The sequence below is a fragment of the Trichechus manatus genome, unplaced genomic scaffold (genome assembly GCF_000243295.1).
Source record: "Trichechus manatus latirostris isolate Lorelei unplaced genomic scaffold, TriManLat1.0 scaffold00172, whole genome shotgun sequence".
Taxonomy (NCBI): domain Eukaryota; kingdom Metazoa; phylum Chordata; class Mammalia; order Sirenia; family Trichechidae; genus Trichechus; species Trichechus manatus.
In genome coordinates, this window is record NW_004444108.1 from 871,090 (window position 1) to 885,805 (window position 14,716).

Sequence of the window (14,716 nt, forward strand, 5' to 3'; positions counted from 1 at the left end):
TGGATAATTTAAGCAAGAAATTCCACTCTTCTAATCATTCTCATTTCTTTCTTTTCTTCATTGTTTAGAAATATTTCTGAAGTATGTGTATGTGAAAAGGGACAAGGAAGGAATGGAAGTTGGCTGTGCTTGGGTGGGTCCTGATAAATGAGGAGGAGGAGCAAGAGATTGAATGAGGCTTCCCTTATGCCTTGTACCCTCCTCATCAGCATTATAAACCTCCTCATCAAATGCGAAGGTGCCATATTTCAACCAAACTTGCCCTTGACTTGAACTGCGATTCCCCCATTTGTACATATAAACTATGGCTATCACTGGTCACCTATGCCCACTCATTCTGTCTACCAATTACATTCACGGTCAGTTGGAATCATCACCCTCAAGCTTAAAGGGCTAAACTTTTTAAATACTTCCAAGTATACCTTTTATATTTTGATCTTTTGGGAGTATATTATAAACTTAGAAAATGGCATTTAATGAGATACTTATGTGGGGTAAGGTCTACAGATAGTAAGAATAAACGGTGTAAAGCAAAGAGGATAAGATGCTTCATAATATATCTCCATGGATTTGGTGTCTAACATGTTAACCATGGGCTGCATTCTCCTGAGAGTAGTGCCTATGTCCACATGATGTGAACATTCTCTAGGTTAAGGGTAAGATGACATCTTACCATTTTCTGAGTTTGTATCTCCTCAATGCCAAGCTCAGGACTCAGTGATTTTTAGGTACTAAATTAATGTTTTGAGTGTTGGCTTTCTGCCTACCTATAGATCAGTCTTGCCTGGGAGAAATAACAAAATTAATACATTATTGCTAATTAGAGTTCTTTGAACCTCGAGAAAAGAGGATTCAAGACAGTTAGAATCAACACAGAAAGGATGGAGACAAAGCATCTTAACAATGTTGAAACTGGTGGGAGATGGGAAGGACATGACTGCTGAAAGAGATAAGAGCATGACAAAAGTAGAATTACAGAGTGCAGAAGGAAAAAGAACCCTTTTTCTTATCACTTTTTTTATCATACAACTTGATTTTGTCCTGATTCCCCAAGAAGGTGTCTGCTACAGTGATGCAAGCCAAAAGAATGACTGTCAAGAATAGGGGGAAATCTGCAGAGATTATAAGGAACAGCAACTCTAGACAACAATTAAGAAGCTCATTTCATGTACTGTATATGCTTCTGGCATCAATCTTTGGGAGAGCAAAATGTGTTTCTCCAAAGCTGGTTTGGCGCAAGTGGTGGCTTTGGGTTGCAATTTATCTTGCAGTGTATTTCAAATTCTCATTTCTTTCCTTAGTCTTACACTCTTTTACTTCTCACATAACCGAATTCTTTAACAGATTTCATTTGAAAAATAAATTTTGTCTTTTACAAGTTTGTTACTAATCTGTTAGTTTAAAAAAATTTAATTATATAGTGGCTAAAATCCTCCTTCTCTCTTAGCTTCTCCCTCTCTCTCTCTCACATACGCACACAGACCTTCACACATCTTTCTCACTTTTCTTTCTTTAATATTTAAAATTATGTCAAGAGCCAGAGAATATAGTTTATGGGATTTTGTTTCACACAAGAGCCATTCTTACACTTATTTTACATATTGTTCTTCACAGTCAGTATTAACATGGATAGACACAAATGACCCAAAAACTTTAATGTTGTTCAAATCCAGTCCCAAGTTTATTTTTAGGTACCTCAGGTTGTTTCTCCATGTTAGATTAAATGACTGATTGGCAAGTATTCAAATGTAGCATCCTCCTCCTATCTGCTCCGATCTCAGTTCTCCAAATATAAAATTTCCTCATTTTTGGAAAGTAATTGCTACAATGTTGATAATATAACTATAGATGGCACATTTAATAAACAATATGAACCTTTATTAGGAAAGCATAGGAAGGGGTCTCAAAGTGTTTTATATAGTTGGGTTGTTGATTGAAAGAACCTGGCTATTTTAGATACAATACAAGTAAGCCATTATTCTTGCTCTTTGGGAAAGATTCACCATTACCTTTAGAAATATCCCCTCAAGTCTAGGGGTTCACATTTAATTTTATGCTTTCTCTGGGGATAATTTCTCCTAAAAACGACATGAAGTCTTTAAGAGGAAATAAAAATAAGCTGGGAATATCTAAAGCACGATTCCCAGTAAAGGAGTAATTATATGACTGGGACTTAGGAAGATGGAATACAAAGATTTTTATGTTTTCCCTAATTTAATGAATATATTTGCTTGAGCATTGTCTTCTTTTCCCAAATAACTTAGTATTATTTAGCACAATATATTGATTGGTTAGTAGTATAGTTAAATTGTGCAAATTCTGTGTTTTAAAGATATAATCTCTTCTTTCCTATAATTATTGAGATAAAACATTAACCAAATTTTATTTTGGTCAATATATTCATGTTAGTGTAGCATATTTCACAGAAGCTATTCATTTAACTTGGGGAATTCATAGAGAATTCTCTTATTATTGCAATAACCAAGCATTCATTGAAAAGAAAAACTAAGATTTTACAAGAAATTATTATTATTACCAACATTATGAGGCTAAAAACCAAACTCTAGGTGAAGTGAGAAAACACTGTGATGACATTCTAAAGAATAATTTTCTGCAGCACAGAATAGCCACAAACCTTAGTACATATAACCTGGCCCACAGTTATTAGAGATGAGAGCACTTAGCCAAGACATCCTGCTGCCTTAAAGCAACCAGGATTGGCAGCAAGCAGTGACAGTCCCTGTGAAGGATGGTATGAGTCAAAAATCCAAAAGCAAACAATGTGGGACACAGTGTGAGGAGGATTGTAGGTGCCTCGTTATTATGTTTGGTGATTCACACTCCTACATACTTGGTGATACCATAAGAATTAACTAAGTTTTTAGTTTTCAGTTATCATTCATCTGCCAGAGAGTAAAGACAACATTGATGCATCTATAATAATCCCTCAAAATACTTGCAATTTTAAGAAGAATGGAAATATATTCCAAATCCAGCCAAACCAAACCCACTGCTGTTGAGTCTATCTTGAGTCATAGTAACCCTATAGGACAGAGTAAAACTGTCCCATAGGATTTCCAAGGCTGTAAATCTTTTATGGAAGCAGACTGCCACATCTTTCTCCCGAGGAGTAGCTGGTGGGTTCCAACTGCCAACCTTTCAGTTAGCAGCTGAGCGCCTTCACCACTGCACCACCAGGGCTCCTTTAGAAATATATTAGGAACACAATTTTGTCACATTTTAATCAAACATATTTATAATTATATATCTGTGTGTTGAGCCTTCCTGTTAAAGTTGAGAGCTGAGCTGTGGTGAAGCTTAACCTCCCATCTAACTACAGAAATGCTTGATAAAACATAACTATTAAAATGGATATAACCAAACCTAAACAAAAAGAAAGAGAAATCTCTTGGTGCCAAAAAGGAAGTGTTGTTAATGGCCGTCTAGTTTTCTCCTACTCATAGCAACCTTATGTATAACAGAATGAAACTTTGTCCAGTCCTCTGCCATGTTCACAATCACTGATATGTTTGAGACTATTGTTGCAGCTGTTGTTTTAGTTCATCTCATTGAGGGTTACCCTCTTTTTCGTTGACCCTCTACTTTACCAAACATGTGTCCTTTTCTAGAAATTAGTCTTTTCTGATGATGTATCCACACTAAACAAGACAGAGTCTCTCTATCTTGACTTCTAAGGAGTATTCTGGTTTTATTTCCTCTCAGACTGACTTGTTCATTCTTTGGCAGTCCATGGTATATTCAATATTCTTCACTAACACAATTCAAATGTGTCAATTCTTCTTTGGTCTTCCTTTATATTGTCCAGCTTTTGTTTGTATATGAGATAATTGAAAATACCATGGAGGCACTCCAAACCAGAGTGTTAAGAGGGGCTAAAGCCCTGGTGGAATAGCTGTTCATCAGGATTTAGGTGCTAGGAGCCAGCCAATGGAGTTTTAAGTTTTTCTCTATGACAACATGAAGATCTGTAAGGAATCCTTTGCACAAAGCCAGGAGCCTAGAAGGCCACACTGACCATGAAGTACAGAACAGAAAAAAGAAGGTAAAACTTTTGACCGTCTCCACCCTACACACTTAGGTGGAAAAAGAGTCAGCCATAAAAGGTTGGGAATCTAAGCCTATGGGACTTGAAGATGTGGGAATCTGCACCCTTGGGGTTTAGGAACATCAGGGTGAAAAAACAAAATGAAAACTAGTCTGGAAGCAGTGAAACTCCAAGGGCCCCACAGAGGCCATTGTGAAATACATTGTAGGGATAATTTCACAACCCAGGGCTTTGGGGACACCTGTAGAAATCAACACCAAAGTTACTCCAAATGAAGATGAGCAAAATTAAAAATCAAAAATCATGAAATGAGTAAAGAACAACATGAGGAGGAGACATGAGGGAGAGAAAACAGATACAATCAATAGAAGATTTTACTATGGAGGATAATGGAAAAATATGAAAAGAACTATAAAATAAATATATTTAAAATGTTTAAAGAGTTAAAAGGAATTATAGAAGTCATAAGACAAGATTTGAAAAAGAACCAAATAGAATTTCTAGAAGTGAAAAATAAAGTCATTAAAATTTAAAATTCAATTGCCATGTTAAATATACTAGTATATAGCTGAAGAGAAAGTTATCTATCAGGCTTACATATGAAAACCATCAGGAACGCAGCATAAAGAGATAAAATATGAAAAGGAGTTTACGAGAAATGGGGGATGGGTTGAGAGGCCCAACATATGTTTAATGGAAATTCTATAAGAAGAGATTATATACAATGGGAGAAAAGCAATATTTGAGGAGATATTCACTGAGAATTTTCCAGAATTGAAGAAGGGTATGTACACTCAGCATAAAGGAATGTACCAAGTCCTACAAAGGATAAATAAAAAGAAATCCACCCCCAGGCACATCATAATGAAATTGTAGAATGTCAATGAGAAAAATCTTACATGCTAACCAAATGTGAAGGCACATGATCCGCCAGGTTTATGACATTTAGACTGATAGCGGTAACAGAAGCCAGAGCCAGTAGGGTAATAGCTTCAAAATGCTGAGATATAGTCAATAGTAGCTTAGAATTCTATGCCCAGTTGAACTCTCATTCAAGAATGAGCACAAATAAAAACATTTTCAGTGTATGATACAGTAAGTTCTGAAAAAACTACCAAAGTATTTACGTCAGTAAGAAGAAAATCAAGTTCAGGTGAATGGATTAAAATACAAGAACCAAGGATGAAGAAATAATATTAACCTGCTCTTTAATGTAAAACAGTCTTAAAAATCAAATCATTTCTCTTCCCAAATCATGAAAACTTTGTTTTTCCTTACAAATAAAATTTAAAGGAAAAATCTGTTATTTTTATCAACTTGTTGTAAGTAAACATACATATTGAACAATGCTAGTATGTTTAAGTAAAATAGGAAGAATACAAATAATGAAATATTATGAAACCTTGAAGAAGTTTTGATATCATATGATATTACTTATGGTAAAAAAAAGAGAGGAAAGGCATAATATAAAAAATCATTTTAACTATTATGTGAACTGAATAAAAATGCATAGGAAATAAATTGTAAGGCAACGTACCAAAAATGTTGAAAGTCATTTTTTTTGTTGTTGGCATAATGATATTTTTATCTTTATACTTTTCTATACTCTTTAAAATGCCAACATGAGATTACTTTAATAATAAAAGAACTTCAGAATACAGGCAGTCCCTGGGTTATGAACATCCCACTTACCTACAATCCGTTTTTACGAATCAACCTCTGTAAAAGCCTATTATATTAAAAATTCGAGGTACATACAATGGTTCATAATAACAAACAAGTGTTGCTTTGTGATGTGTATCAAAGCATTATTATTATTTATTATTACTGTATTATTATGTTAAAGATGTTTTAGTGTATCTGGAAGTGTTTCCTTAATAGTTTTTTTTTTTTGCATAGAAAGGTACACTATATACTGTATAATAAGACAAATGTTTGACTAACTGACATAGCTATGAACCGTACCTAACTGTTCCAATGTACATGCAAATTCGACTTAAGACAGACTTAGGAATGGAACTCATTCATAATCCAAGGACTGCCTGTACTTAAAAACATAGATATATTATTTTACTACAGTATGAATTTCATTTAATTAACAGCATGTTTATATTTTGCAGGCAAATCTCTCCTCACCATCCTCTACAATATCAGAGAGTCAGTTGGTATGTATCCTCTTTCTAAGTCATAGACCTACTTCAGAAAATTCTCAAAATGTTTTTATCTGAACAAAAATGAGCAAAGAATGTACTTACTACATATGAATTTATTTGCCTACTTATCTAATGAAAGTTTACTGATGCTTTACTAAAGCTCCATGATGGTTGTTCTGCAGTTTACAAACATACATTGAACATGAACTCTACTTGCCAATAACTTAGATCCCAGCAATGCCAGCAGAAAAGAATGAGCGGGATGAGCAGAAAGATGCTCTTGGAGGTTAGAGAATGAGAAATCGCTTTCTGATGGGAGAAGTCAGAAAACGGCTCAAGGAGGTCGCGTTTGATAAAGTAGGGTAGGTTCTAGACCTGAGGAAAATGGGGAATGAAATATTTCAGACAGGACAATTAGTAAGTGAATGGTCTAGACCAGGGCTGAGCAATGGAAATATAATGGGAGCCACAAATATGAGCCACATATGTCATTTTAAATTTTCTAGTAGCCACATTAAAAATAAAAAGAATCTGATCAAAATGTTCAGTAATGGTAGCTGGGCACCATCCAGTTCTTCTGGTCTCATGGCAAAGGAGGCAGCTGTTCATGGAGGCAATTAATCACACATTCCATTTCCTTTTCCTATTCTTGACTCTCCTTCTTTCTCTGTTGCTCTAGGTGAATAGAGACCAATTGTACCTTGAATGCCCACTTGCAAGATTTTAAGACCCCAGGCACTACCCAATGAACTAGGAGGTAGAACTGAGGCACTGAACATGTTATTAGGCCAATTAACTAGGATGTCCCATGAAACCATCAAAAAGGGGAAAATGCAGAACAGAATTTTAAATTCTCATGGAATCTAGACTTTATGAAGCCATGGAGGCTGGATGAACCCATGGAACTATTGCCCTGAGATAATCTTTAAACCTTAAACCAAAAATATCCCCTGAAATCTTCTTAAAACCAAACAATAGTTTAGCTTAACTAGTAAACAATGTCTGCTTGAGCATTGTGCTCTTTTAAGATCTGTCTATATGGGATCAAACTGACAACAGCAACCCGAAAGGTTAGATAGGAAACTTAGGGGGCAGTGAGTTTATGTTAATTGAGGAAGAATAGCTCAGAAAAAGAGGTTGAGAATGGTTGCATGACTTGAAGAATGTAATCAAAGTCACTGAGTCTTACTTGTAGAAATTGTTGAATAGGTGTATGTTTTGCTGTGTATATTCTCAACAACAACAAAAGTAAAATAAATTATTTTTTAAAAAGTAAAAAGAATCAGGTAACATTAATTTCTATAATATATTTTATTTAATTCTGTATATACATATTATCATTTCGACATATAATCAATATAAACGTTATTGAGATACCCTTTTTTTGCACAGTATTCAAAATACGCTGTGTATTTTACACTTACGGTACATCTCAGTTCAGACAGCCACATTTCAAATGTTGCTAATGGCTGCTGTATTGAACAGCACAGGTCTAAAGTCTAAAATCTGTTAATTTTTGATTAAATAGAAGAATTACTTTTCTTATAGTGTTTTGTTTTACTCATTATTATGGTGGTTAGCAAATTGAAAGAGTAAAGTAAACTGCTTAGATATCACTGGTTAAAGATTTTCTTTATATCTTTGATTTTTTTTTGCTATATTTATAAATTCTTAAAATAGATACTTTAAGTAAAATTAATGAAAAGTCCTACAAAGCAGTTTGAGACTTTAAGAAGACAAAATACTTGTTTGATAATGATTTTTTCTCTTTTTAAGCGATTGTTTTGATGTCCTGTATTCACATCCAACAACTTATCTTGTCGTTATCATGCCAAAATAACAACAGAAAATGACAGTAACATTTTTATTTGTAATCCTGAAAATTCATAATAAGGTTGACTCTTCTTCTGAATAAAAATTCAAAAAGGCTGACTCTTAAAAGAGATGGCCTTAATAAAATTACTTGGATATGTTGATCTTCATTAGTGTATATATGGCGTGTGTTTGTGTGCATGTGTTTGTGTAATTTTAGTGTTAATTTGTTTAGAACAGTGGGAGGTAGTGTAGTATAATTGAAAGAATCCTGAAATGGGGATTAGAAGGCCCACCTTACACATCTTGCTCTGACATTACTGGGCTGACCTTGGGTAAGTCATAGTGAGTCTGAGATTCTGGGCTTCAATTTCTTAATTAAACAATGAGAGCATTCTATTACATGTTTCCCAAGATCCCCTCAAGTGCTGTGAGTCTATGATTACTAACACAGTGAAGTGAAGAGTTGCTATGGAAACAAGTACTGCAATAACATAATGAAGTTGAACGGTTTTCCACTTTAAACAAGAAAATATCATAACGACTACTTTAATATTAAAATAATTATATGCTTATTTTTTGAGAGCAACATTCTGAGCATTCTTATATATAATGCTACTGAACATAGTATGCAAAATACAGACTGTAGAAGTTGGATGACTAAATAAATGTGTTTTTTATATACAAAGGTCAGTTCTTGGCTTAATATTTGAAGAAATTGCTTCAAAAAGGCAAATGTGTATACACTGATTTTATAACATAAAACTAGTTGAGATTATACAAGAAGCATCAAAAGAAAATGGAAGGAATACACAGAGTCACTGTTCCAAAAAGAATTGGTCAACGTTCAACCATTTCAGGAGGTAGATATGATCAAGAACCGATGGCACTGAAGGAAGAAATCCAAGCTGCACTGAAGGCATTGGTGAAAAACAAGGCTTCAGGAATTGATGGTATACCAATTGAGATACTTCAACAAACAGATGCAACGCTGGAAATGCTCACTCGTCTATGCCAAGAAATTTGAAAGACAGCTACCTGGCCAACTATCTTACTTATCTAGTGCTGCTATAACAGAAATGCCACAAGTAGATGGCTTTAACAAAGAGAAATTTATTCTTTTACAGTCTAGAAGGCTAGAAGTCAGAATTCAGTGTGCCAGCTCTAGTGGAAGGCTTTCTCTGTCGGCTCTGGGGGAAGGTCTTTGTCATAAATTGTCCCTGATTGAGGAGCTTCTTATCACAGGGACCCTGAGTCCAAAGGACACATTGTTCTCCTCCTTCTTGTTTCTTGGTGTATGAGGTTCCTCTGTCTCTCTGCTCACTTCTCTCTTTTATATCTCAAAAGAGATTGGCTTAAGAGAATACCTAATCTTGTAGACTGAGTCTTGCCTCATTAACATAACTACCTCTAATCCTGCTTCATTAGCATCATAGAGGTAGGATTTACAACACATAGGAAATCACATCAGATGAGAAAATGGTGGCCAATCACACAATACTGGGAATCATGGCCTAACCAAGTTGACACATATTTTTGGAGGACACAATTCAACCCATGACACCAACCAACTGGAAGAGATCAGTATTTGTGCCCATTCCAAAGAAAGGTGATCCATCAGAATGTGGAAAGTATCAAACAATATCATTAATATTACAGGCAGTAAAATTTTGTTGAAGATAATTCAAAATAGTTGCAGCAGTACGTCAATAGGGAACTGCCAGAAATTCAAGCTGGATTCAGAAGAGGACGAGGAATGAGGGATATCATGGCTGATGTCAGATACATGTTGAGTGAAATCAGAAAATCCCAGAAAGATGTTTACCTGTGTTTTATCAACTATGCAAAGGCATTTGTCTGTGTATCATAACAAACTATGGATAACATTTCAAAAAATGGGAATTCCAGGAAACTTAACTGTGCCCAGGCAGAACCTGTACATAGAAAAAGAGATAGTAATTTGAACAGAACAAGGGGCTACTGCATGGTTTAAAATCAGAAAAGGTATGCATCATGGTTGTATTGTTTCACCATATTTATTCAAGCTGTATGCTGAGCAAATAATTTGAGAAGCTACACTGTATGAAGAAGAGTGCGGCATAAGAATTGGAGGAAGACTCATTAACAAACTTCTGTATGCAGCTGACACAACCTTGCTTGCTGAAAGTGAAGAGGACTTGAAACACTTACTGATGAAGATTAAAGACTATAGCCTTCAGTATGGACTACACCTCAACGTAAAGAAAACAAAAATCCTCACAAGTGGACCAATAAGCAACATCATGATAAATGGAAAAAATATTGAAGTTGTCAAGGATTTAGTTTTACTTGGATCCACAATCAATGACCATGGAAGCAGCAGTCAAGAAATCAAATGACAGGAGGCAGGGCCAAGATGGCAGAGTAGTCAGAGGTTTCCGGTGTTCACTCTTACAACAAAGATCTGAAAAAACAAGTGAATCAATTATATATGACAATCTAAGAGCCCTAAGCATCAAAGGCAATGTTGAGGAACCAGAGTGAGTAGCAGGGGGAGGGAGAGACAGTTTGGAAGCAGTGAGGAGTTGCCAGACCTGACCTGGTGAAAGCCTGAGCCCTTCAGGCCTGATCAGCTAGTGGGTGAGCAGTGAGGCAGGCAAGCAGCGGCACTCGGGAGGTGTTTTCTATACCAGGAGAGACCCAGTGGCAGAGAGTCTACTTGGCCATCCAGAACAAGTGAGAAGCAGCCTTCGATCTGCAAAACACAAGTGCTTGCATTTGGTCTACAGCGCGGATCAAAAACATCCCCCTTAGGGAAAAACCTCTCTCCCATTTACCTTCCCGCTGCCTGCTCTGCACTGGGTCCCGCACCAGCTTCAGCAATTGCCAAGTCCCCTGGGCCAGAAGTAGGACCTGTCACGCACCCTGAGCAACTCTCCCAGCCTTGGAGAGTGAACAAATTAACAAACGGGTAGGCACAGCTCCTTTGCCTAGGCACAGGCTTAAGGGATCCATGGACTTTGAGTGCCTTTCCCCCTGCATAGACTTGTGTGGGCCCATTTCAACAGAGTAGGCCCTCATTACCACGTACAACAGGATATATACCTGAAGTCTGACTTCATCTGTGAAGTGGCAAGTTCGTGACATTTGACACTGCTCTGCCCATTAAGCAGCGTCTTCACCTACCCACATCAGGGGCCTGAGGACTGGTTGCTCCACCCATGCCACCTAGCCATCTGTGATAGGGGCCCAAGAATAAGGGGCGCCCCCCAGTCCTTACAACCATTGGGTGTTCATAGTCCGGCTGCAAAACTCACCCACCTACATGCTCTAGGGAACAGGGACATGCTTTCTTCCTGGACACTTGTGGGCAGCCGTCAGCCCCTGCCTTGCTCAGAGTGTGTCCCTCTGCTGTAGCCAGATGCCTGTGACTACACCAATCACCCATGCCTGCCTAGGACTGTAGGTGAGAGCCTGCACCACACACTTGGTGGCTATCTACCTGGGCACCTGAGCTGAATCCACACAGGAAGAGGGGGTGGACTCCTGAGCTCACATACCTAGTAACAGATCTAACCACCTGGTGACAGGACATTAGAGCTTCAAAGCTGCCAATGATCAAACTCGCTAACACCAGCAGCCTATTTAGGCCTATTGAAACAAAACAAGAAGCTAGGACACAGTAAGCAAACATATAAATAAATAAATATAATAACTTACTGATGGTTGGGAGACAACAGACATTATCAAATCACATAAAGAGGCAGTCCATGATGGCTTCAGTAAGCTCCCAAAATAAAGAACCTGGAAATTTTCCAGGGGAAAAAAATTTCTTGGAATTACCAGAGGCAGAATGCAAAAGATTAATATACAGAATTCTTCAAGAGATTAGGAAGGAAATTAAGCAATAGAAGAAATTAAGAAGAGTAGAGAAGAGCATAATGACAAATTTAACAGGCTGCAAGAATCCATAGAGAGACAGCAATCAGACATCCAGAAGATAAACAATAAAATTTCAGAATTAGACAACTCAGTAGAAAATAATACGAGTAGAATTGAGGTAAAGGAAGTTAAGAGTTAGTGAGATTGAAGATAAAGCACTTGACACCAACTTATTTGAGGAAAAATCAGACAAAAGTGATTAAAAAAAATGAAGAAACCCTAAGAATTATGTGGGATTCTGTCAAGAGGAAAAAACTATGAGTGATTGGAGTACCAGAATGGGAGAGGTAACAGAAAATACACAGAGAATTATTGAAGATTTGTTGGCAGAAAACTTCCCTGATATCATGAAAGATGAGAAGATATCTATGCAAGATGCTCATCGAACCCCACATTAGGTAGATCCCAAAAGAAAGTCACAAGACATATTACAATCAAACTTACCAAAACCAAACATAAAGAGAGAATTATAAGAGTGGCTAGGGATAAACAAAAAGTCATCTACCAAGGAGAGTCAATACGAATAAGCTCAGACTACTCAGCAGAAACCATCAGGCAAGAAAGGAATGGGATGACATATATAAAGCCTTGAAAGAAAATAATTGCCAGCTAAGAATTATGCATCCGGCAAAACTCTCTCTCAAATATGAGGGCAAAATTAGGCATTTCCAAATAAACAGAAGTTTAAGGAATTTGCAAAAACCAAACCAAAATTACAAGAAACACTAAAGGGAGTCCTCTGGTTAGAAAATCAATAACATCAGATAACAACCCAAGACAAGAACACAAGACAGAGCAACAAGATATGAACTCAGATAGGGAAGTCACAAAAATAAATCAAAGCTAAAACACTGAAAATAGGGAAACAGATGTCAATAAGTAAATGATGACAACATTTAAACAAAAAAGAGGGACTTAAAAAATGTAGACATAGATTTTTCATAGGGAGCAGAAGTCAAGGCAATATAAAGAAATAAAAGACTGGTATAAACTTAGAAAAATAGGGGTAAATATTAAGGTAACCACAAAGGAAAGTAACAATCCTACAATTCAAAATAAAAAACAAGAAAAATATAAAGACTCAGCTAATATAAAATCAACAACAATGAAAAAGATGAAAAGAAAATACATAAAGAAAAATGACTTAGCACAGAAAATTAAGTGGAACAAAGAAACTGTGAACAACACACAAAAAAAGACATCAAACTGACAGCACTGAACTCATACCTATCAATAATTACGCTGAATGCAAATAGACTAAATGCACCAATAAAGAAACAGAGAGTGGCAGATTGGATAAAAAACCATGATCCTTCTATACGCTGCCTACATGAGACACACCTTAGACTTAAAGACACAAACAAACTAAAACTCAAAGGATGGAAAAAAAATATATCAAACAAAAACAACACTCAAAAAAGAGCAGGAGTGGCAATATTAATCTCTGACAAAATAGACTTTAAAGTAAAATCCACCACAAAGGATAAGGAAGGACACTAAATAATGATTAAAGGGTCAATACACCAAGAGGACATAACTATAATAAATATTTACGCACCCAATAACAGGGCTCCAAAATATATAAAACAAACTCTAACAGCATTGAAAAGAGAGACAGATAGCTCCACAATAATAGTAGGAGACTTCAACACACCACTTTTGGTGAAGGACAGAACATCCAGAAAGAAGCTCAGCAAAGACATGGAAGATCTCAATGTTACAATCAACCAACTTGATCTCATAGACATATACTGAACACTCCACTCAACAGCAGCCAAGTATATTTTCTTTTCCAACGCACATGGAACATTCTCCAGGGTAGATGACACATTAGGCCATAAAGCAAGCCTTCACAAAATCCAAAGCATGGAAATATTACAAAGCATCTTTTCTGACCATAATGCCATAAAAGTAGAAATCAATAAAAGAAAAAGCAAGGAAAAAAAATCAAACACATGGAAACTGAACAACACATTGCTCAAAAACTACTGGATTATAGAAGAAATTGAGGATGGAATAAAGAAATTCATAGAATCAAATGAGAACAAAACCACATCATTCCAGAACCCTTGCGACAGAGCAAAAGCAGTGCTCAGAGGTCAGTTTATAGCAATAAATTCACACATCCAAAAAGAAGAAAGGGCCAAAATCAAAACATTAACCCTACAGTTCGAACAAATAGAAAGAGAGCAGCAAAAGAAGTCCTTGGGTGCAGAAGATAGGAAATAATAAGAATTAGAGCAGAGTTAAATGAAATAGAGAATAGAAAAACAACTGAAAGAGTTAACAAGACCAAAAGCTAGTTCTTTGAAAAGATCAACAAAATTGATAAACCATTGGCCAAACTGACAAAAGAAAAATAAGAGAGGAAGCAAAGAAGCAAATAACCCATATCAGAAATGAGGTGGGTGATATCACAACAGACCCAATTGAAATTAAAAGAATCATAATAGAACACTATGAAAAATTGTACTCTAACAAATTTGAAAACCTAGAGGAAATGGACAAATGTCTAGAAATTCACTACCTACCTAAACTAACAGAAACAGAGGTAGAACAACTAAATAAACCTATAAGAAAAGAAGAGATAGAAAAGATAATTAAAAAACTCCCAAGAAAAAAAAAGCCCTGGCCTGGACGGCTTCACTGGAGAATTCTACCAAACTTTTAGAGAAGAGTTAACACCACCCTACTAAAGGTATTTCAGAGCATAGAAAAGGATGGAATACTCCCAAACTCATTCTATGAAGCCAGCATAATCCTG

At 36.2% G+C, this 14,716-nt stretch overlaps 1 protein-coding gene across 1 annotated transcript in view; it reads left to right on the forward strand.

Annotated features, from left to right (window-relative positions):
• MLIP (muscular LMNA interacting protein) overlaps positions 1–14,716 on the forward strand; it is a 167,965-nt gene that overhangs the window by 64,129 nt on the left and 89,120 nt on the right. Inside the window, exon 10 of the mRNA XM_004386818.2 lies at positions 6,187–6,231. Coding sequence (XP_004386875.1) covers positions 6,187–6,231 — 45 coding nt within the window. The remainder of the gene's footprint in view (positions 1–6,186; positions 6,232–14,716) is intronic.